This window comes from Melanotaenia boesemani, chromosome 7 (genome assembly GCF_017639745.1).
Source record: "Melanotaenia boesemani isolate fMelBoe1 chromosome 7, fMelBoe1.pri, whole genome shotgun sequence".
Lineage (NCBI taxonomy): Eukaryota > Metazoa > Chordata > Actinopteri > Atheriniformes > Melanotaeniidae > Melanotaenia > Melanotaenia boesemani.
Genome location: NC_055688.1, coordinates 24,425,429 through 24,446,433, shown reverse-complemented (window position 1 = coordinate 24,446,433; position 21,005 = coordinate 24,425,429). Strand labels below are relative to the sequence as shown.

The following is a 21,005-nucleotide window of genomic DNA, read 5'->3' as shown; positions in this document are numbered from 1 at the left end:
CCTGACTGCGTGTTCAAGGATGACACCGCGCGCGGTAAATGCGTGAACACGCAGCCGGTGCGGTAGCAGAGACGTAACGTAAGAGTGAACGGCGCAGCACACAGACATATAATAAACCAGGGGTCTCCGGTATGTTGATTACACTCTCTGGTTTACACATATTTGTAAATATTGTGTAATAGTTCATATAGAACAAATTAAAAAACAATATCTTGACTAAAAAGGTCCCTTTAATAAAAGAAAAAAGTCACTAAATGTAGTTTTATTACTACTTCCACCAGTTTTTATGTTACACTCTCATGTCAGCCTTTACCCTTCCTATGCTGCACCCTGCTATGGAAAACATGAAAGGAAAAACAAGTTTCTGTTTGCTCCAGAAAAGTAATGTTACTCTTATTCATGAACTCTTTTAAATTGATTTTTAGAATTTTTATTAGATTAGGGCGTGTTTAGTAGAAAATGCAGCAGATCATGCATTTAAATGTTTCATTAGATGGCCTGTCTATTTGAATAGTCAACATACTTCTACTCTTTACTAGCTGTACTCAGATACAAAAGTTGCTTTAAAGTATAGTGGTCAAGGGATGTTTCCAGGAAGTCAAAAAGAAAAGAAATGGTCTTATGCCACTTTGCCTCAAATATGACAAGAAGAAACGTGAAAGAGGTACCTGTTAAACTGATTCACAGGTCTATCTATCTATCTATCTATCTATCTATCTATCTATCTATCTATCTATCTATAGATAGATAGATATATTCTTCTTTAATTCTCACAGTTTTCATCAGTTGGTATCAGTAGATGTCTTTCTACCTGTGAAAATTAGATCATCTTGTACTTCTTGGCACATTTTCTGTACATTTTTTTCTATGTGTGAGTTTCTATACATAGAGAGTGTATATACATAAATATGGCGTATATACTGCAAATCATGGATAGGTCCAATAATTGACTTTAGTAAAACATATTTAAATGAAAAAGTTTTATTAAGTCACTAAAGTCAGCAGAACGTTACAGCAAGGAATATAAACATTTCTATGTGTGATTTCTATGTGTGGAGACCTGCCCAATAAGATGAGACTATGAACAAGTAGAGACTATAAATATTAAAATTTTATAGGGCTACAGTTTCATCAATACAGTATCGTGTCTCTATAGTTTATCTGCAGGTTTTTTGTTCATTTTTAAAAATAATTCAGTCCAAATTGTCAATTTTTAAAATAATTTTATATATTTTATTTATTTTGCAGACATATTGATTTAAAGAAGAAATATAATGCTGAATATTTTATACATTTTTTTGTATATTTTATTGCATATATTACCTGATATATCATTTGCAATGTTGTTCATTTTATGACAATAATGATGATGATGATGATTATGATTACCAGTAGTATATTTTATGCCAGCCAGACAGCTTTAACTGCATCAGTGTTAAAAGACTTTGTTCTTAAAAAGAAAAGGCAATTTACAATCGTCAGTATCTCTCAAACTTAAAAGCATCCTTTTCCATAGATCTTCAGATCTACGGAAAAGCATCACATGCAGATTCTGTGAGTCTTGCAATTCTGTAAATTTTATATCTAGGACAATATAACTCTTCAAATCATAAAAGTAGGTGAAATAATTTGACAATATGAAAGTGGTGTGAGTGTGACCCAGTTTCCAGGAGGATGCATTACTTACGCACAGCTGCCTGTGTCTGCCCTTCCACACTGCGCCTGCCAGTCTGCCATTCAAGAGCAGCTACAAACACATCCTCACCACTCAGCTGCAACATATGCAGTCCATTGCTGCAAGGCAGTGTAGGCCATGAGAAGTAAACCGCATGGTCAGAGATGAGTTTCAATAGGGTAGATTTTCTAATCTTCCACAGTAGCATTTTGTAGGTCTTTAAGGGCTGCACTATATTTATGTGTGCACATTTCTGAGTGAAATAAAGCAGACAAAAGAAGAGGGTGCATTCTGAGTATTAACCAGCAGTCCACTCATGTTTCTGCTGAGGCCAGCAAACAGACCCACAGATGATGAGATAACATTTAAAAAAACACTGTGGGTGCAGACAACCGAGGGAAATGTGGGTCCTGTTTTATTTTGATGGAAAATTGACTCAGGGACCAAATGTGTGTCAGAGAGTCTGATAATTGTTTTGCCTGAGGGGTTTCTCTCTCTCTCTCTCTTAGTTTTGGGCAACATAGTATTTTATCAGTTTGTTTTTGTACCTAGGTCCCTGGGAGAATAACAGGAATACAGTTCACAGAAACAGGATAAAGAAAACCTTTCCAATTGACGTCACACTAACCTTGTGATAAAGCCTTGTGATTTCTCGCCTTAAAATAGAAAATAAGGTGTTTAAGATAACAATAATGGTAATGTTTAAGGTGTTAATCTGATGAAAGTTATAAGTGAAACACACTGAGCTAAAGTTATGCGAGCATATTATTTTTAGGTTTCTCCTGACTCATTAGTACACTTATGAAGAGCACAAATGAGGAGTCATTGTTTTATTAACTTAACATAATCATCTTATTTTCAGCATATCCAAGGGAGCTACCCACAATGAGCTTAACGTATTCATGAACGTGAGCTGATTAAACCTAACGCAGCTTTTAGAGAGATTGTCTCTTAGTATTCAAAGGAGGCAAAAGAATCAAATTAAGAATAAATCAAGCTAACCAGCCACCTTTTAAGGATTCGGTGAAAACACACAGATGCAGAAGCAATGCATGAAACAGCATTCACCTCTCAGCCCATTTCTACAGCCACTGACCTATTTTACACAAAAAGTGCTCATAGTGATGTAACACTTTCATATGAAGGTAATTAGGCTTCTCAGGCATGAGTCACCACAGTTAGTCAGTAAAACTCTGAGCCTGATGTTCCACGTCCATGCCCAAAATCCAAATTCATAACATGAGCTGATGACTCAAAAGGTCTCTAAGTTTATTTGATTGTTAAATTTCTCTGAAAGAAAAAAGAACCCATATACACTGGTTTAGTTATGAGGTGTTTAATAGCAAAGCTTTCAAAGTAAAATGCTTTCAAATATTCCTTTAAACAGCTCAAGAGCTTCAGCCTTTCACAGATATAGTGACTTATTTTATTGCCTACACCCACAATCATAAAAGAAGATTCCTATTTCCACCACAAGACGTGCAAGTCAACAAAGGCAGTTAAGGGAGTTATAGTGTTATATGGGTATTAGTTTTAACGGAAAAAAGGACAGTATGATCATTCAGTTTGTAAACCTGACTTTTTCACTTAATAAGACAGTCTTATGATTAGAGTCTCTGTTTATGAGAAACATATTTTATTATCAACATATTAATATTTAGTTATATTTTCACCTTCACTTTTATATATGTTTAGACAAAACAAAAAAACATTCCAACACAAAGCAGAGTAAGCCAAGACTTAAATGGTTGTACCCACAGGTTGCTCTCAAAACACACTTCTTTCCCTTTGTTTTAATGTTTTGGTTTTTTTCTGCCTCTCTTTCACATAGATCCCAGAATAGCTGCAGATCAATACACAGAGGAGATTGGTGCAGAAGAAGAGTTCTTACCTGAAAGTGTAAAAAAAAAAACCTGTGAGCAGGACAGGAGTTAACAGAAATAGATTTCTACTGAAACAAAGGGTATGTGCTGTGAGACTTTTTAGCCAGTCCAATAAACTGAATCTTATTATTCCCTTTTGTCCTTAATATAAAGCATATTTGTTGGTGGTTAGCATTCTGTTGACTGCAGCTTACAGATTATTTCTCCACTGAGAGAAACTTCAAAGGTCAGCTGCTTCTACATTGGAAATACTCATCTTCACTGCAGTCAATGTACGTTCTCATGTATCCCTTTTTGTTGCTATGGTTACTGGTCATACCTCATCTCTTCCTCCTCAGGTCTTTCCTCCCTCCAGAGGAATTGTTGGTGTAGCCCTTCGGTTGGGCCTAAATTACACACAGAAGAATCTGTTAGATCTGTTAGATAAACAGAGAGGGGAGGTAAAAATTGGAACTACCAGGTTTTGTGTGTTCGTGCAACAATTTAGAGTCAGAACAAACTGAAAAGATGGTGGAGTAATTTTTAAATTGACACAAAGGGAGAAAACAAACGGATGCATTAACTTAAGATTGTTCCGGTTTTCAGTAAGTAATGGCTACTTGGTTAAAGCTGCATGTTTTGGCCATGACTGCTCCAAGCAGAGGCTGTTTGGGCCTGACAAAACCCCAAAAGGATTTGCATAATCAAAAGATTTGGATCCAAAACAAGCTCATTATAACAAATATCTGTCTTGAGAAATTGAGATGGTCAGGTAAGTCCATGTGTGTCTAAGCCCATTCAAAAGACTGTTTGTCTAATATAGATTGAAGGTGTACATGTGACAGACCAAAACCAGAGAAAGGGTGCTACTTATCCTCTAAAGTGGATTGTGGTAATCTACTAATCGAAATGCATTTACATAACTGCTTCAGTGCAGCTGGATTCAGGCAAGTACGACTGAAATTTCCCTTTATTTTCTCTCATAATGTAATTCTTAGTCTGGTTCCCAGACTTGAACTTCAATCTCAGTCATTCCCCTGAGTCCTGGTGTCTTTAATGTCCTTTAATTGTCTGTTCCCCTTCCTGTTTTCCCATGTGCCCCTCTTCTGAAAGAGTTCTTAACTCTAATGTTTTCATTTCCTTCTCTTTTTTTCTGCTGATGGTAGTTTGTTGTGAATGTTATCAAAAAGGTTTTTAGACTTCTACACATTGTAACAAATCTTACTTTGATGTTAAATCTCAAGGCTTACATTGCATTCAAATAAGAAATACTTTATTGCAGTTTCAATTTGTTTCTTGACATAATTAAAAACTGTTACTTGTTTGTATTCTGCATCATGTGATTACATGCTTTTGCTGAACAAATACTGAATCCAATTGTTGTTGGGTGTAAGCATCTTACACTAATAATTGTCACTCTGTGCCAAATCTGGCATGTTCTCACAAAACAAAAATCTACCCTTTTCCTTTACACCTCATCCACTAAATTACCTTTTATAAATTTATAAGATTTGACATTAAGCACACAGTTGTTTGTGGCTGTAAAAAAGGAAGATATTTGCAGTTGGATAGCATGTCAATTTGAAAGTATTGAATCATAGTTTTCTGTTTCTCTATTCCAACACACCTAATTCAAATGAATGAGTCACTGTGCAGAACTTGATATACTGTTGAGTCCATTTGATTTGAATCTGGTATTTTGGAAGAGGGAAACATAAAAAAAACTTGCAGGACCAGGATTCCCTACCACTGTTCTAAACAAAAACAAACAAATAAAATAATAATAATCACACACACACACACACAACAATGCTATATAAGTATTGTAGCGATATATAAGTGTCGCCATCTCCTGGTACAACACAGATAATACTAGCTGGGGGAGGAATTGTGGAAAATTATTAATAAAGACAAAGCAGATGAAATAGTTCAGTTACACAGATTCTTAAATCAGCTTTAAGTGGGTGTTAATTGTAAAATAACCATTAAAACAGCCGTAAAATAACTAAACTGATATGAAGCTTTTCGATGTTTGATTATTCTAGTCTCAAATAAATTATTTGAGCTTCCTGCCAATATAACCAATCAAATCGTATCTAGAAGCTTGAGTCATTGTTTTAACCCAATCAGATGGCAAAGAATGAAAGTAGGCGGGGAGCGTTACTCGGAGCAGCTGACTGAGCTACTCATTCGACTATTTGGAGTTTGAACACACAGATATCACGAGAGGACAGGCGTATTTCACTGACCGTAGAGGCAAGAATGTCTTGGGAAGCTTAATAACAAACCTGAGATATTTCCGAAAACTATTTTCATTCGGAGGATTTTAAATAAATCGGTGTGTTGACGGTAAAGGTGAGCAGTCATCAAAATGTAAATGTTAGCATTAGCTGCCAAGTTGCCGCTAAGGCTACCTGTCTGTTAAATATAATTTTCATTTCATTGTATTGTAATCTAATGTTGGGAAGTAAGCACCACTTCAGATTATTTGCACGTCCACTATGTGGGTGGTGTTTTACTGAAGTCCCATGTTGGTGGTCAACAGGGGGTTCCCTTAGCTGCAACAAGACCCTTTTCGTTCTAATCAGTGCTTATCAAGGATGTCACCTTCTGGGTAGAGTCAGAGTGCTGTAATGAGAGTGGCGACACTCCCGTAGACTTCTATAGAAAGAATGGAATGCGGAAGTCACGTGGTCCATGGAGCTGCAGAAAGTTCAAAATGGCCGTTGCTCCAGCACTGTACGCAGTTCATTTTCGGTCTTTTGGAGGCTTTTTTGCCGGTAAGTGGCAAGAATTACTAAATTTCTAGAACTTTGTAAGCATTAGATCAATGTTCTGTAGCATATTAAGCGAGCATTATTATTTAATGTAGCGTGAAATAATTATTTAGCCAGTTAGTAGTTCATGCTAGCAAAACTTATGTCACGCTAGACATCGTCAGCAAGCCTGTTTTAATCCAAATACATTTTGCTGTTATAAGCATTCTTTTCAATATAAAGATTTTTTTTAAACATGTTTAACTTTTGCTCTGCGAGACTGATATTATTAAGCTGAGCACAACATATGACAGTCGTTGTCCCAGACGGCAGAAAAATGTGGACATTGTATTTTAAAAAGAAGAAAATGTACTCTTGATTGTGGTTTTTAAGTATTTAGTTGGATCAAATTTACAATTAATTACGGGAGACTGACAGATAAACTTTTTTAACACGTTATCTACTCAGAACCAGCAGAGTAATATGTTGTTAAACACTTCTCTGCATTTTCCAAATTAATCAAAACTCTTAACAACTCAATTGTAAAAATTCAAACCGTATTAAAATAAATCCCCATTTAGTTAGTGTCACCATGCAGTTATTTTTTTAGATTTTAATCTAAACAAAAGAACAGTAAACTGTCTGACTGCATTTTTAAAAAAGCGAATTCATTTATTTTCATCACACAATGTGATGTTTGAATCTATTAAACAAGATAACAGTTAACTAAGAATGAACAATGATAAATGATTGTAGAATATGCGTGCAAAACAATTTTGAAAATACTACAATTTGTAATGCAGACATTGCTTTCATGTCCATGTTTTCAAGGGGACTGATCTTCAGAGGTGATCTGAGTGAAGACCAGGCTCGTGGAACTTGACGGTCCTGTCAGTGATGGAGTGATGAGGATGCTGGTAAGTGGAATGGTGGAATGCTGGAGCTGGTTGGCTGATGGAGAGGCTGTGATGACAAAAAATAAAAGTGAAATCAAAATGATCGGGTGACATTTACCACATGAAAACCAACGGAAGCTGCTTTTTCAATGATTTCCATGATGATTGGCTTGTAGCTTGCCTCATTGGTGGAATTGCCACTGAAATGGTAACCATTAAATTAAGTGAGACCAAATTACTAAGACTTTTCAAAACTTACCATGCATTTGTAGCGAAGCTGAAGCTGCCCTGGGTTGATAGGGGTTTGCAAAGCTCAGACCAAGCTCCTCCATGGCAACGAGCAAGGTGTTTGGTGGAGGTTTGTATGTTGTGGGCCTGGATGCTGATTGACATTGCTGTTTTTTCTTTAAGTTTCTTGTCTGGCTTTTGCTTCCAAGATGCCCATCATTGGACAGAACTTTTTTTCGTTCACCAGAGATCTGTTTTGCTGCGATTCTCAATCTGAGCCTGATGAATCTGCTGGTTATTTTTTTTTTCACATCATGGCACAAAGGAAGCATGCTTTCCAGTGACCTTGCTTCTCTCTCCAGAGTATCTGTGGCATTTGGAAGCTCCATGAAGGATGCACTGGACCTGGTTCGGAAAAGCTTCTCAATTTTCTGGACCAGACTGAAGGCTTCGTGTGATGGACGACAGAGCACACCCGGTTTGAATTCCTTCAATGTCAGTAATGCATCATGCTCTCCTTCCAGACTTTCATCATTTTGCACAATCGCACTTTGGCAAACATCACAGATGTCGCAAAGTTTGATGACTTTATTTACAATGTATCCTGCAAGATAGTAGAGAGTACAGGTTTCACTCTTTGAGAGATCTGGAGTATCTTTGTGGCCAGTCAGCTGGTCCACTCTCAGGCCAGGTCTGGGAGTTGTCTCCTTGTTGTCCAGGAACTCTGCCAAAAGACTGTTGTCATCCTCCTGATAGTTTCCTGATTTGACTGTCACAAGAAACTGCCCAACTGATATTGATCTGAGAGCCTGGTGGAACTCCACTGGTGTTGGGACAGGATTCCTCTGCCTAATGCAGCTGAACAAGTTTTCAAGACAGTCTTGGGTAAATCTGCTCGTCAGCACAAACATGTGACCATGGTCAAGCATGTCCATCTGAATGGATAAAATTGTAGATGTTGCCATCACAAATCCTGTTTGCACAGGTTTCCAGCTACCTGTTGGACCAATCTTTAGACCACGGAAGAGTTGGATCATGTTGTGGAGAAACTCGATGGCTTTGTGGTACTGTTCCATCTTGTGCCTGCTCAGCGCCATTACTGGGTGTCGGGAAGACATGATATCGAACCAGTGGTTGACCTGCTCCAGAAACCATGCTGTTGTCAGGTTAGAGGTAGGTCGCTGCTCCTTCTCCACCATGTATTTCAGACCTGCACTCGCTGACATGCTGAAAACATTCATTGCAGGCCCCACCTTCATTTTCTCAAAATGACTGGGTTGAAGGGTTTTCTGACACAGATTTGGAGCAATTTTTAATGGTGTTCCTTCTTGAAAATCCACCAGATCTTTCAAGGGTCTAATGGAAACTTCGTTGTGAGGGAGACTCTCTTTTTCAACTATCTCAGGTGGAATTTTAAATGTCTGTCCACGCACTAGTGCACTCTTCAAATTTTTTACCAGATGTGGGACATCTGGCATAAAGTACAGCCTCCTGTCTGGTCTCGCTGGGTGTGGGATGGATGTTTGGTTGTGGTCCACTCCAAATGACCTCCACATAGCCCGATTAGGACTGCCCATGTCAGTGGTGACATTTACCACATGAAGCCCTATGGAAGCTGCTCTCTCGATGATTTCGGTGATGACAGGCTTGTAGCTTGCCCCATTGGTGGAATTCCCACTGAAATGGTAAGCGACTACTTGCTTCCATCTCAGTGTGCTTCCTGCCAACATGAAAACACATGCATGTGTTGCTGCTCCTGTATGCCCAGGCAGTGTCACATCCCCGAAAAGCTTCCCGGTTCCAAGGTGCAGCTCCACACCTGGTGTGATGGCCATCTCATCTACAGTCAGCACACATTCCTTCTCCAAAGCTCCAAGACTGTTTACCTTCAGCTCAAGCATCTCAAAAACCTCTTCTAGCACACCTGGTTGCAGTTTGATGTGTTCCAGTCTTCTTTGCAAGGTTCGGATATCAGGTAAAGGGTAATCCATATCTTGTAGCTGCCTGTAACCCGTTGAGCCGGCTGAAAAACGGAGCTTTATGGCTTTTTTTACAGTGTCTTTGCTCCACCTAATACCTTTTTTGTTCTTCATGCCAATTGCCTTCATCTGATCCTTGGAAAACATTTGACCCAATTTTTTTTTCATAGTGACAACTTTTTTGCGCAGGACTGCATTCATCTTTTTTTGTCTGCTAAATGCTCTCTGTAACTTTCTCAACTGATCTTTCTGGCTCTCTGATTCTTCTCTCAGGTTTTGGATGCTGATTTCCTCCTCAAATGATTTTTCACTGGTTCCTGTCACTGTTGACCCCTGCACACTGGATCCTGGCTCATTTGTATCTGGTTTGTCCCTCTCTTCTGAGTCCACAACTTCATCTTCTCTCTGTCTCTCTCTTTCCCTTATCTCACTTGCCTCATTTCTGGTTCTCCCTTCCTCAACATCTAAAATGAATATGCCACTGTTAGTAAGAAGATTAGTCATTAATTAAGAAATGTAAAAAAATATTCCTCAACAGTACTATGACTCATACCAAAGTTAACTGTAGAATAATATGTGTGGTCACTTCTAAGTGAATTAACATTTAGTGGAAGTTCTGGTGTACTTCTCATTGCAGGACCCTTCCTTCTCCTTGGCGCTCGGCGGTGGACAAAAAGAGTTGGAACAGCATCAGGCTTCAGTCTCACTTTGCCCGTCTTTGTCCTGTTAAACTGATCTCCCTCAAAATGTGCCTGCAGAGTATCTCATTAGTTTAATTTCCATACATGTTGCATTTTTATTGAAGCATATGACAGAACAACATGTTAAACCCTGATTTAGAATCTTTGTGTGTGCAGTATAAACTTACCGCACACAGTTTTCTGTTATTATGATCTCTGGAGATGGAGAGATTGCTCCTACTGACTTGGACTAGCCATTTTTTTCTTCTCTCTGTGTCTTTAGGGAAGCCATACATTCTGGTCCCTTTTTCAGAGTGGCTGGTGCACCCAAATGCAGCACAGCCTACCATGGTAAGAGAATCAACCTATAAAGAGGTTTTAATATGTATAATTAATTTGTGATATGAATACAGTGTAAAGATAATAAACTCTCTCACATTTGGAAGATTTATTGTAATGTAAATTAAAGCAATGATTTTGAGAACCTTTATTTATGGAAATGGAACTGCAGCAGTCACTTGAAAAAAAATTGGCAATCCTGGGTATTTGGGTATTACATTGTTATCAAGATCACTTATTAAATTTTAGCCTGAGTGTTTTTAAGGTTCCCTTTGAGTTTATTTAATTTTCTTCCGATGACATATTTCTTTTTTGTTAAGTTGAACATAGTTAAATTTCAAGAATTTGTTAAACTTTGAATTATATTGACCATGTGGAAAGTTATGAACAATCTTAGTACCAAAGCACATTTTTTAATAAATTTATCATGATAACAGATGATAAAAACAGAAGCAAAGACAGGGGATTTATGGTCTCAGGAGTGAGATTATGGAAATTCTTAGAAGTGATGTTAAAATGATCCACAATATATCAGTTAAACAATACCTTTTTAAGAGTTTTATTTCAGAATTAACAATGTTTGTAATTTGGACATGGACTGTGGAAAAGATTGCTACTGGTCATCTATTCAAGCTGTTTTTTGTAGAGGGCATGTAATATATGACATCTTCTACATGCTCCTTTCATCCATGTTAGGGCTTTATTGTATTTTTTATGTAATTCTGTATGGTACAGAAAATTGATATGGATGAATAAATGAAAAGTGAAATGAAAGGAACACACCACCAGTTTTTCAGTCTGACTTTGGAGCTTTTGATGATGAATTATTTCTGTATTTTTTGTTACCAGAGTCCACTGATGTTTCGAAGAGATGGTCACTACCAAATGAAGCAACTGCCAAGTTGAGAAGGATGAACCCTCATTGAATGAACCTTTAAACAATTAATTGTTGCAGATTCAACTATTAAACATTACAAGTATTAGTAAAAGTACTTCTTTATTTCTGCATTTATTACACTTTCAATAATAACATTGTTTAATAAAAATATTTTGTTAAAAAGCTGTTTTTGAACATGGATACTTGTTAGCTAATATTATAAAAGGGTCAGTGAATTAACATTTAGTGGAGTCAGATCAGTGCCATTTTACGGTAGTTTTCTGGTTAGAAATACAATATACATGGATACAGATGCATGTATTAAGCTCATATGACAGGAAAATATGATCAGATATGATAATAGAATAGTAATGTTTGTTATAGGAAATAATTCATCTAAAGACACCAGTTAGCATCTACAGCTACATTTTATCCTTCAAACCTGCTTGAAATTATTCATTTAACATTGCCATGAGTACATTTTCCACCTGATACCAGGCAGAGAAAACAAACTGAATGAGATCTTCCACAGTTTTGATTGAGGCTTTGTTGAAGGACGTTGATGTGAAGGTAAGAAGAAGCAGAACATGTAATCTCTTCCACGCTGTGTAAGAGGATGAGATTTAGCATCCCCATGCTAGCATAAACAAAAAAAAACAGACATATCAATTCATTACATGCACATTTAAACTGATTTAGATTTTTATTGATTAGTAGCTCACCGTACATGAGCTCAGGTTTTTTATTCATCACTAAGTATCTTTAAATGAAGGCTATTCGTAATACAGATCTTCCCTCCTAGATCTACAATTTGTGATAAATGTGTCTCTGCTCCTTCCAAAAGTAAGCTTTGGATAAAATACGGATTAATAACGTAATCACTAAACATAATCAGTAAATATTTACCGAAAATGACGAATAAAATTGTAATGTCCGCGTTGCCTCCCGCCAGAATCCGCTGAACCCAACGAAGAACGCTGTGCTGTATTGAACTATTCAGAGCTCCATGAACCACGTGACCTCCTGTCGGCGAGTTCAAAGAGTGTCGCCACTCTCATTACAGCACTCTGGGTAGAGTTGCCCAGGACTGGCTTGATGCGGTCTAAAATAGACTGGTGACCATATGACCGTTTACTAACGCCGATAGCAAAACTTGATCATAGATGAGAAAAGCTACATGATTAACATTGCATTGTAGAGATAGTCTGATTATTATTATTATTGTTGTTTTTGTTGTTAAAGGACCACATCTGTGAGATTTATTGCCTGTTCAAAAATAGTACTGTTTTCTTAAGTCAGAGCTCTGTTGTAACACATGAGTCACTCCCTTATTTTTACCCTCTGCTACACAGACTACAGGCACAACAGAAGTTCATCAACTTACATGAAATTTGTTTAAAATGATTTAAATACTTTGCATCTGTAATGTTGGAACACAATGTACAGCTTGGTGGAAAAAGTTGGATACACAGTATATAGCAAAACTACAATACATAAATATATCTAACAGCAGAGTAACTGGGTGTGTGTTCAAATGGCAAGTGAAAGTGTTTTTTTGCAACAGGTGTTGTCTTAAATCACTCTCCATCAGCTGTTTCTCCTTAAGCTGCTGGTGTTCACACGCTACCATGCTATCAGTATTACCACTGTAAACATTTTGTGCTTTTTTTCATATTATGTCCCTTAATAGTGGTTAAACTGTGAAACATATTTTGTTCTTTTTTTATTTTCAGCCATGGAACCTTCAGCTACCGGAAACTCGTCCACCCCCAAAGTCACACCTTCCTCTCCCACCACCACGAGGCTCGGCCTCTCCCCCCTCGGCTCATCTCCTAACACATCAACCCCAGACTGGCAAAAACCTAAACTCACGATGCCGACACCTCCAGCCACACCCTCATCTTCTGCTTCCACTTCCTCCCCTCAGACCACGCCAAATCCTTTATCCCGTTCTTCCTCCCTCTCCACGCTGATGTCCTCACCACTCCATCAACCCACCAGGAGCCTCTCTCAGCTGGGCAGATCTCAGCTCAATGCAGCTTCTCCAGAGAACCTCCTAACTGGATCTTCAGCTGCTCCCACATTACTGCAACCTCCTCCCACACCTGAACCAGGTGAGATTCAAACTCAGACCTTTGACCTGGAACAAAAACTGCTTCACTTTGTTGTTGACCGACAATCAGTGCAGCCAACACTCCCAGGCTACTGCATTCACTGCAACATCTCCATGACAACCGTAGACATTTACCACAACATGTAAAGCAGCCACTCTCATTATACTGACTAATGAGGTAAAGCCTGACTGACTGAATGCAGCATGTATATTTCACGATGTAGGAGATCTTAGCTGATCTGGAAATGATACAAATCAGTCTGTTAAAAGATACGAGGAGATGTAAAGATGGAGTTTAACTGGAAAATGTGAAATCCAACACCTTGGCAATTTATTTAGGAAGACAGTTTCTCCACTGTCATGTCAGTCCTGTAATAAATACTTAAGCATGTGTCTAGAAATATAAACCTGATAATAAAATTGATTCGTGCAACATAGCTAATGGAATTTAAACTGGGGGAAATTACTAAATCAGTGTGGAAGTGTGTGTTACATACAACAGCTGCTGTTATTTTAGGGTTCAGGCAGAGAGTTAAAGTATGAACAGCGTACTAGGAGCATTGACAGGCATCTCATGAAAGTCACTGGATACCATTAGTATTTTCTGTAGCTTCCTGAAACACACACACCTCACTAACCAGTAGTGCTTAATGTGGCAAACATGACACCTTTTTTTTTTTTTTAACTTTAGAGGACATATATCTATTTTCCATGACAGCTCCAACCCTTTTTGAGAAGTGGGATTTGAAAGAAGCTGAGGTCATTAGCTGAAAGGTAAAGCTAGATAATTAAGAGTGAGTCTTATCAAGGCCAAAACTGTTTCTGGAAAAAGCTTTGGAATCACTTTTCAATGACTTCTGCACTCAACTGGTTTCCATAAACTCATTTGCGTTTGTCTGGACTGTGTGTGCAGAATACATAAAAGGCAAGGGTGAGTTTAAAAAAAAAGGAAAGAGAAGGCAAGACAAATAAAGAACAGCAACACAAGACGTTCAGTGACTGTAGCTTTTTATATAGTCCCCATAATTAAAATAGAAATACACATCTTTATAATCATCGGCTGTTTTTATTAGGTGAAGATAAGAGAGGAGTGCTACATTAAAAATAATTTAATCAAGTTCTATGACTTTCGTTGTGGTTGCAATGTCAGGTGTACGCACAGATTCAATACTTAAGCATGACAACATCATTGGTGCAGCTCGATGAATCGACATTAATACTATTGTGAGAATGTGGCCAAAATCATCCCACAACACCCCTGACTCTCAATGTATTCCTTAAGCACCTGCATTCAGCACTGTCCACTTGTGATCAGATCACTCAGGACACGTGTTAGTACCAGCTCTGAATAACTTCCAGCACAAGGTAAAGACCCATAAAATCTCTGTTTAATAAAGGATTTTCTCTTTCAGAGGAGCCAGAAGAGGAGGTCAGTTTTGAAGATTTGGCAGAGAAAGCAAAGTTGGGTGATGCAAAAGCACAAACAAAGGTCAGTAATATTCAACATATGGCAATACTGTTGACTTTGGAGGCCATGTGGTGAAGATTGAGAAGCCCACATGATAGATGTTCATTTAAAGTGACATTGATAAGAAAGACAGGTCAAATAGTCATAGCAATTGCTTGTCTTGCAAGTTTAAAGAGTGTGTGTGTATCCGTCCAGATGGGCCGTTATTATCTGGCTCTGGCACTTGAAAGCGATGAAGAACTGAACAACTGCACAGCAGTCTCGTGGCTGGTCCAGGCTGCTAAACAGGGCCGCAAGGATGCCGTCAGGCTGCTGCAGCAGTGCTTAGCTTCCAGGAAAGGTATCAGAAGTTCTCCCTTCTACTCTCCATCTGCAGCTCCTTTCAGTTTGAATGGAGAATTTAAACTCTGGATAAAGTTAATCTTTGGTTGTGATTCTTGTGTGCACTTTTGTCACCTTTTTTTTACTTCAGGCATCACTTCAGAGAACTTTGAGGAGGTGAAGAAGTTGTGTACAGAGACTCGCTATGAAAGAGGAGTCAGGAAGGCAGCTCTGCTAATGTACTGGAAGCTAAACCCAGAGAAGAAGAAGTCGATGGCAGTTTCTGAGTTGCTAGAAAACGTTGAACATGTCCACACAGAACCAGGTACAAGAGGGAAAAATCTATAATTCAGTTTTTATCATGCTCATATTTATAAGATTTTTTTAAAAATGATTTATTATCTTCTGTCCTCCATCTGCAGGGAAACCAGCCTTTGCTGGCCCTCTCAACAGCTCTGCTAAGAAACAAAGAAGAGTCCTGGAGACAATGGTCAGCTGTGAGGGTACGTGTGTGTTAAACATGGCTGCTTACATGAGTGTTTCTTTCTTCTCTTGTTATTGACCCTCAGTCAAACTCAGGAAAACAAAGCTACTGTGCAGTAAACATAGTCTCTGCTGCTTCGCAGCCAGCTCACACGTGGGTCCTGATGACTTTGTTGAGATGACAAAGAAGTATGCTCAGGGAATTTCACCGTCATCGGTCATGGCTGCTGCCACAGATGACGACGACGACGATGACGTGGTGGTGAAGAATCCAGATGAACTGCCGCTGCATCAGAAGGTGGGAATCTTATATCGAGGCCGTACTGCTATCCTGTTACACGCATGCAATTTTTTATGATTTGTAAAAGCATAGTGCAAATTTGCAAAAGTGAAACAAACATTGTGATACCTGATCTATTTTTCCTTAGAGGTTTTTTCTTAGAGGTTGTTATTGGTCATTTTTTTAGCTTTCTTAGTAGCATTTTAAATCTCTATTAATATTCTGTAATTGCATTGCAATGGAGCAGTGACGACCTTGGTCCTGGTCTGGTATTTTTCTGGGACAGGGCACTCTTTCTCCACATTAATGTTTGCAAACCACGTAGCTGATAGTTGATTTGGTGAAGAATGTGGCCATTTTTTCCTGTGATTATTGAGGACCAGGCTGTTAAATGTGGGCATCAGCACACATATCTGTGCCCTATAGCTAACAACACATTCTGTTTTGGATTCAACACCACATGTACTTTACTCATAAGCTTTGTAAAACCAGTACTGGTAAAACTTTTTGGCAAATGTGTCCGTTATGTTTGGGGGGGAAAAGAAGGACTCACCATTTATAACTGTAACCAGTGAGTCTTTTCTTTTTTTTATAACAAAAAAATTGGGACATTGTTGATGTAATTTTTCACCCCCTTCATGTCTTGTGTTTCCACCAGCTGCTGAAGTTCCCTCTGTACGCCCTGCTGGAGATAAAAGAGCATCTCATTGACTGGGCATCTCGAGCTGGCATGCAGTGGCTCAGCGCCCTGATCCCCACCCATCATGTTAATGCACTTATCTTCTTTTTCATCATCTCTAATCTCACCATTGAGTTTTTTATCTTCCTCATCCCTCTGCTGGTTTTCTACCTCTCCTTGTTCTCCATGATCATCTGCACACTGCGTGTATTCCAGGTTAGTGATGAGTTACGATGTTGCTGCTCTGCATTGCTGATTTTAATGATAACAAGCCTCTCCAGCTGTAAATGAAAGGTTGTGGACTTGTTTCAGGCAGACATTAGTTTAATTTTAACTAGAGATAAAAAAAGAAAAAAAAAAGTTTTTTCTTGACAGAATTCCAAGGCGTGGGAAAATTTCCGGGCTCTCACAGACCTGCTTGTTCACTTTGAGCCTGGTATTGATCTGGAGCAGGCTGAGACCAACTTTGGATGGACACACTTGGAACCTTACCTGTAAGTTTTAGTCTATTCAAGAGAAGAAACTTATTTTTACATTGCCTTTTTTTTTCTGAATAATGAATACACAACCAGTGAAGATTTTATGTAACCTCTTTATCTTAAAAGTATAACAAGGCCAAAAAAAGGTGTAAATGTATAAGTTAGACTAAAACATAACTGAAAGAAATCCAGGGGACTGATTTCTTATATTAGATGCCTAATACATCCCCTGTCTGTTTTCTCAGGTACTTTTTGCTTTCAGTGGTCTTTGTGGTTTTCTCCTTCCCTGTTGCTGATAAATCCTGGATCCCCTGCTCTGAGTTGTCAGCCGTTGCTCTCTTCTTCACCGTCACTGCCTTCCTCAGCCTCCATGCCTCTGCTCAGCTCTTTGCCCGTAAAGCCCTCCTCACAGAGGTTCTCTCTGGAGCGTGCTCCCTCACTCGCCTCCTTCCAGACTCCATCTGGTTCTTCAAGATTTTTGGGATGACGTTCATCACAGTGCCACTTGGAGATATTGTGGTATTAAACCTGGGAATGCCATGCTTGCTGTATGGACACCTTTGCTTTCTTCTCTTCCGTATGGCCCAGTTGAGAGGCTTTAAAGGCACCTATCTGTGCCTGGTGCCCTACCTGGTTTGCTTCACCTGGTGTGAACTTTGCTTGGTGTTCCTTAATAATGCCACAGCCATAGGTCTCATTCGAACCTGTGTGGGCTACTTCCTGTTTTTATTTGCACTTCCTATACTCTCATTAGGTCTGGCTGCAATGCTCATGATCCAGCTAGTGCAGTGGTTTCTCACCCTGGAGCTGACAAAGATGGTGGTCACACTGACTGTTTGCTTCGTGCCGATAGTTCTGAGGCTTTGGACTCGATTCAGCCTTAACCCTATTGTGGTTTTTCGGTCTTTGTCGCGGAGCAGCATTGTAAAGCTCATCCTGGTGTGGCTCAGTGCAGTGATGCTATTCTGCTGGATGTACGTCTACAGGTCTGAAGGCATGAAGGTGTATAACTCAACCCTGACATGGCCTGAATACAGCAACATCTGCGGTCCTCTGGCCTGGAAAGAGTCCAACATGGCCCAGACCCAGATTCTCTGCTCTCACCTCGAAGGACACCGCGTCACCTGGACAGGACGCTTCAAATACGTCCGTGTGACTGACATCGAGAACGGGCCACAATCGGTTATCAACTTGTTGCCTGTATTTATGGGGAACTGGATGCGTTGCCTGTATGGTGAACCCTATCCTCAGTGTGATGAGGGGAAAAATGTCACCTCTGAGCCCCAGCCACTGCCTGCTCCAGCTCCTCCCCCAGAAAATCCACTCTGTAAACTTAAAAAACTGGCCAAGCACGAATGCCACATCAAACGGTTTGACAGATACAAGTTTGAGGTCACGTTGGGCATGCCGCTGGAGAGGAAGACCAAGGACGGGACAATCATAGAGGACGAAGACGCAACTAAGGACATAGTTTTGCGAGCTAGTAATGAGTTCAAATCTGTGCTGTTACACTTAAACACTGGCAGTCTGGTGGAGTTCAGCACAATACTGGAGGGGCGTTTAGGCTCCAAATGGCCTGTGTTTGAAATGAAAGCCATTCACTGCTTGTCATGCGGGGACGCCCCTGCTCCCATCCGCAGGCAATACAAGATCGAGCATGACTGGAGGCGCACAGCTCAGAGTGCCCTCCAGTTTGGTTTTGACTTCTTCTTCAACCCCTTCCTGACTGCTCAGTTAGACCAACACTCTGAAACAGAAACCGTGACTCAGGAGATCATTTAGTTAAGGAAAACAAATGCCTAATAATAATAATATTAATATTATCCTCAGCTTAAGAACACTAACGAGTGTACCACACAGTTTTTATTTTAAAATTGGTGCAGTACTGGCTGTAGGAAAGTGAACAAATCCTTAGACATTTGTGGGATTAATAGAGTGAGTGTGTCTTTGTTCTCATAGCTTTGAAGCCAAAATGTCAAAAAAAAAAAAAAAAAAAGATTTTTAAACAGTAGATACACAAAACAATGTGGTGCAACTGCCAAACACTATTAGGAAAGAGGTGAAGATCCCTTGCTGTGTTTGTTATAAAAATTTCATCTGAAATGTTGTCTACTCACCATAGTGGGTCTGTTAATGAAGTTTGAATTGTTTCTGTTTGCCTTACAAACACTATCTGTTTCACACACATCCTTACATCTGTTGATCAATGGCCATGGCACATTTTGTGGCCAAAATCATCAGTATTAAGATTCTACAGTTTCCTAGATGAAGTCTTAATTGTTGCTTTGCCTACAATTATTGAAGCGAAAGTTGCTGTCGGCCTTTGATTGTTTTAAAATGTACACTATTTATCCAGTAAGTAATGGTTGAACTGACTGGGTTTCAAGTGCCTTAAAAACTTGACCTGAATTTAGACATAATTTTGGAGGGAAAAGGCTTCATCGCTGATTCAGCTACACAAGTTTCTCATCTTCCTCTGCCTGTCCTTTTGTTTGTCTTCATCTCTGCTGTGCAGGGATTAAATTTACTGAATACTTAAATCCCTAAGTGATTATGCTGTGTTGAAAGTTATCACTACTGTTTTCTATACTGTGACCTATAAATATGATATAATATTGACCATGTGCTGTTTTTATTTAACATATTTTAGACATAACCTCAGATGCACATTTAGAAGAACTGCATATACCCTTACTGTTTCCATAGGAATTAAGGGGGTAAGTAGCAGGCAGGGGCTGCTGGTCATGAATACTTGATTTAACTGATTATCAGTAAGTTGTGAGCACCTATATTAAAGCATATGTCTTGTTTGTTTGGTGGTCTGGATTATTCAGATGTGTGTTAATGCCACAGAGGAAACACATCAGCGGTGACCTTGGGGCAGCTACAGCTGCTTCTCTGTCAGTCTAAAAAGGGTTATAAGGACATTTCCATACAATACTGAGAAATGATATTCACAAATGGAAATATATTCAGGGTAGTAGCTTAGAAAATGCAACTAAACCAAGAGCTATATCTCAGACTCTACAGGCCTCAGTTTAAATTCATGGCAGTACAATTAGACGAACGTAACAGAAATGGTTTATTTGGATAGTTTGCCAGGAGAAAAAAATTCCCAAAAGAATATAGTTGTACAACTTAGGTTTACAAAGCTGCATATGAGCAAATTACAGTGGTCTTTAGACAGATGAGACTAGGTGGAGATGTGTGGCCATAATGCACACCACCACATTAAACTAAAAACGAATGGCCTTTCAGCACAAACTGCTCATACCAGCTGTCATTCATGGTGGTGGAAGGTAAGATCTGAACACCTTGCAATCATTGAGTTGACCATGAACTCCTCCGTATAGTAAAATATTTTAATAGTTAAATGTGAAACCATCTGACAGCTAACCTTGGCTGAAACTGGGTCGTGCAACAGAACAATGATCCAAACATAGCAGCAAATTTACAACAGAATGGCTGAAAAAGAAAAGACCTGTTGCAATGACCCAGTCACAAGTCCAGACCTCAACCTGATTGAAATGCTGCACTGAGACCTTAAAAAAGCTGGTATGTGCTTTGTACTATGTTTTTTATAAGTCATATTTACCAAACTGTAAGGACCAAATTATTTTAATTTGATATATTACACTAAAATATGGATGAAACTTCTTATTACATAACTTCAATAAGTGTATTTTGCTCTTTGCCATGAACGTGGGAGATGTTTTTGAGTGCAGGCAGTTGTGTAGCAGATACAGACAATAAATAAATTACTTCCCCAGTAGTAAACTGCCATGCTTTTGTTCATGCAAGATTTTATCTCTAAATGTAATAATTATATACAGACAGTAGGTGGTGCCTGACCCCACACAACTGGACCGAGTTTACCCTGCAATAAAAAC

General features: G+C 39.0%; 1 protein-coding gene and 1 long non-coding RNA gene across 25 annotated transcripts; one reads left to right on the top strand and one right to left on the bottom strand.

Annotated features, from left to right (window-relative positions):
- Positions 1–5,706: 5,706 nt before the first annotated feature.
- Positions 5,707–19,732, top strand: wfs1b (Wolfram syndrome 1b (wolframin)). 24 transcript variants are annotated; one of them, XM_041989884.1, is made up of 10 exons: positions 5,707–5,793; positions 13,026–13,406; positions 14,818–14,894; positions 15,069–15,213; positions 15,346–15,519; positions 15,617–15,697; positions 15,821–15,975; positions 16,616–16,852; positions 17,012–17,130; positions 17,361–19,732. In XM_041989884.1, the coding sequence occupies exons 2-10, from the start codon at positions 13,028–13,030 to the stop codon at positions 18,895–18,897; spliced, it is 2,904 nt and encodes a 967-aa protein (XP_041845818.1). In that variant the 5' UTR covers positions 5,707–5,793; positions 13,026–13,027; the 3' UTR covers positions 18,898–19,732. The 24 variants fall into 24 exon arrangements, 2 of the variants coding, with proteins under 2 accessions (XP_041845818.1, XP_041845817.1); XM_041989883.1 differs by having other exon boundaries at positions 5,707–5,892; XR_006010993.1 differs by lacking the exons at positions 5,707–5,793; positions 13,026–13,406; positions 14,818–14,894; ... (5 more) ...; positions 17,012–17,130; positions 17,361–19,732 and adding exons at positions 6,180–6,317; positions 7,125–7,210; positions 7,780–8,302; ... (2 more) ...; positions 10,360–10,427; positions 11,265–11,404.
- Positions 10,961–12,362, bottom strand: LOC121642866. The gene is made up of 2 exons (XR_006010999.1): positions 12,199–12,362; positions 10,961–11,929 (listed from the first exon to the last, which is right to left on the bottom strand). It is a non-coding gene; the product is annotated as an uncharacterized LOC121642866 (long non-coding RNA).
- Positions 19,733–21,005: the final 1,273 nt, after the last annotated feature.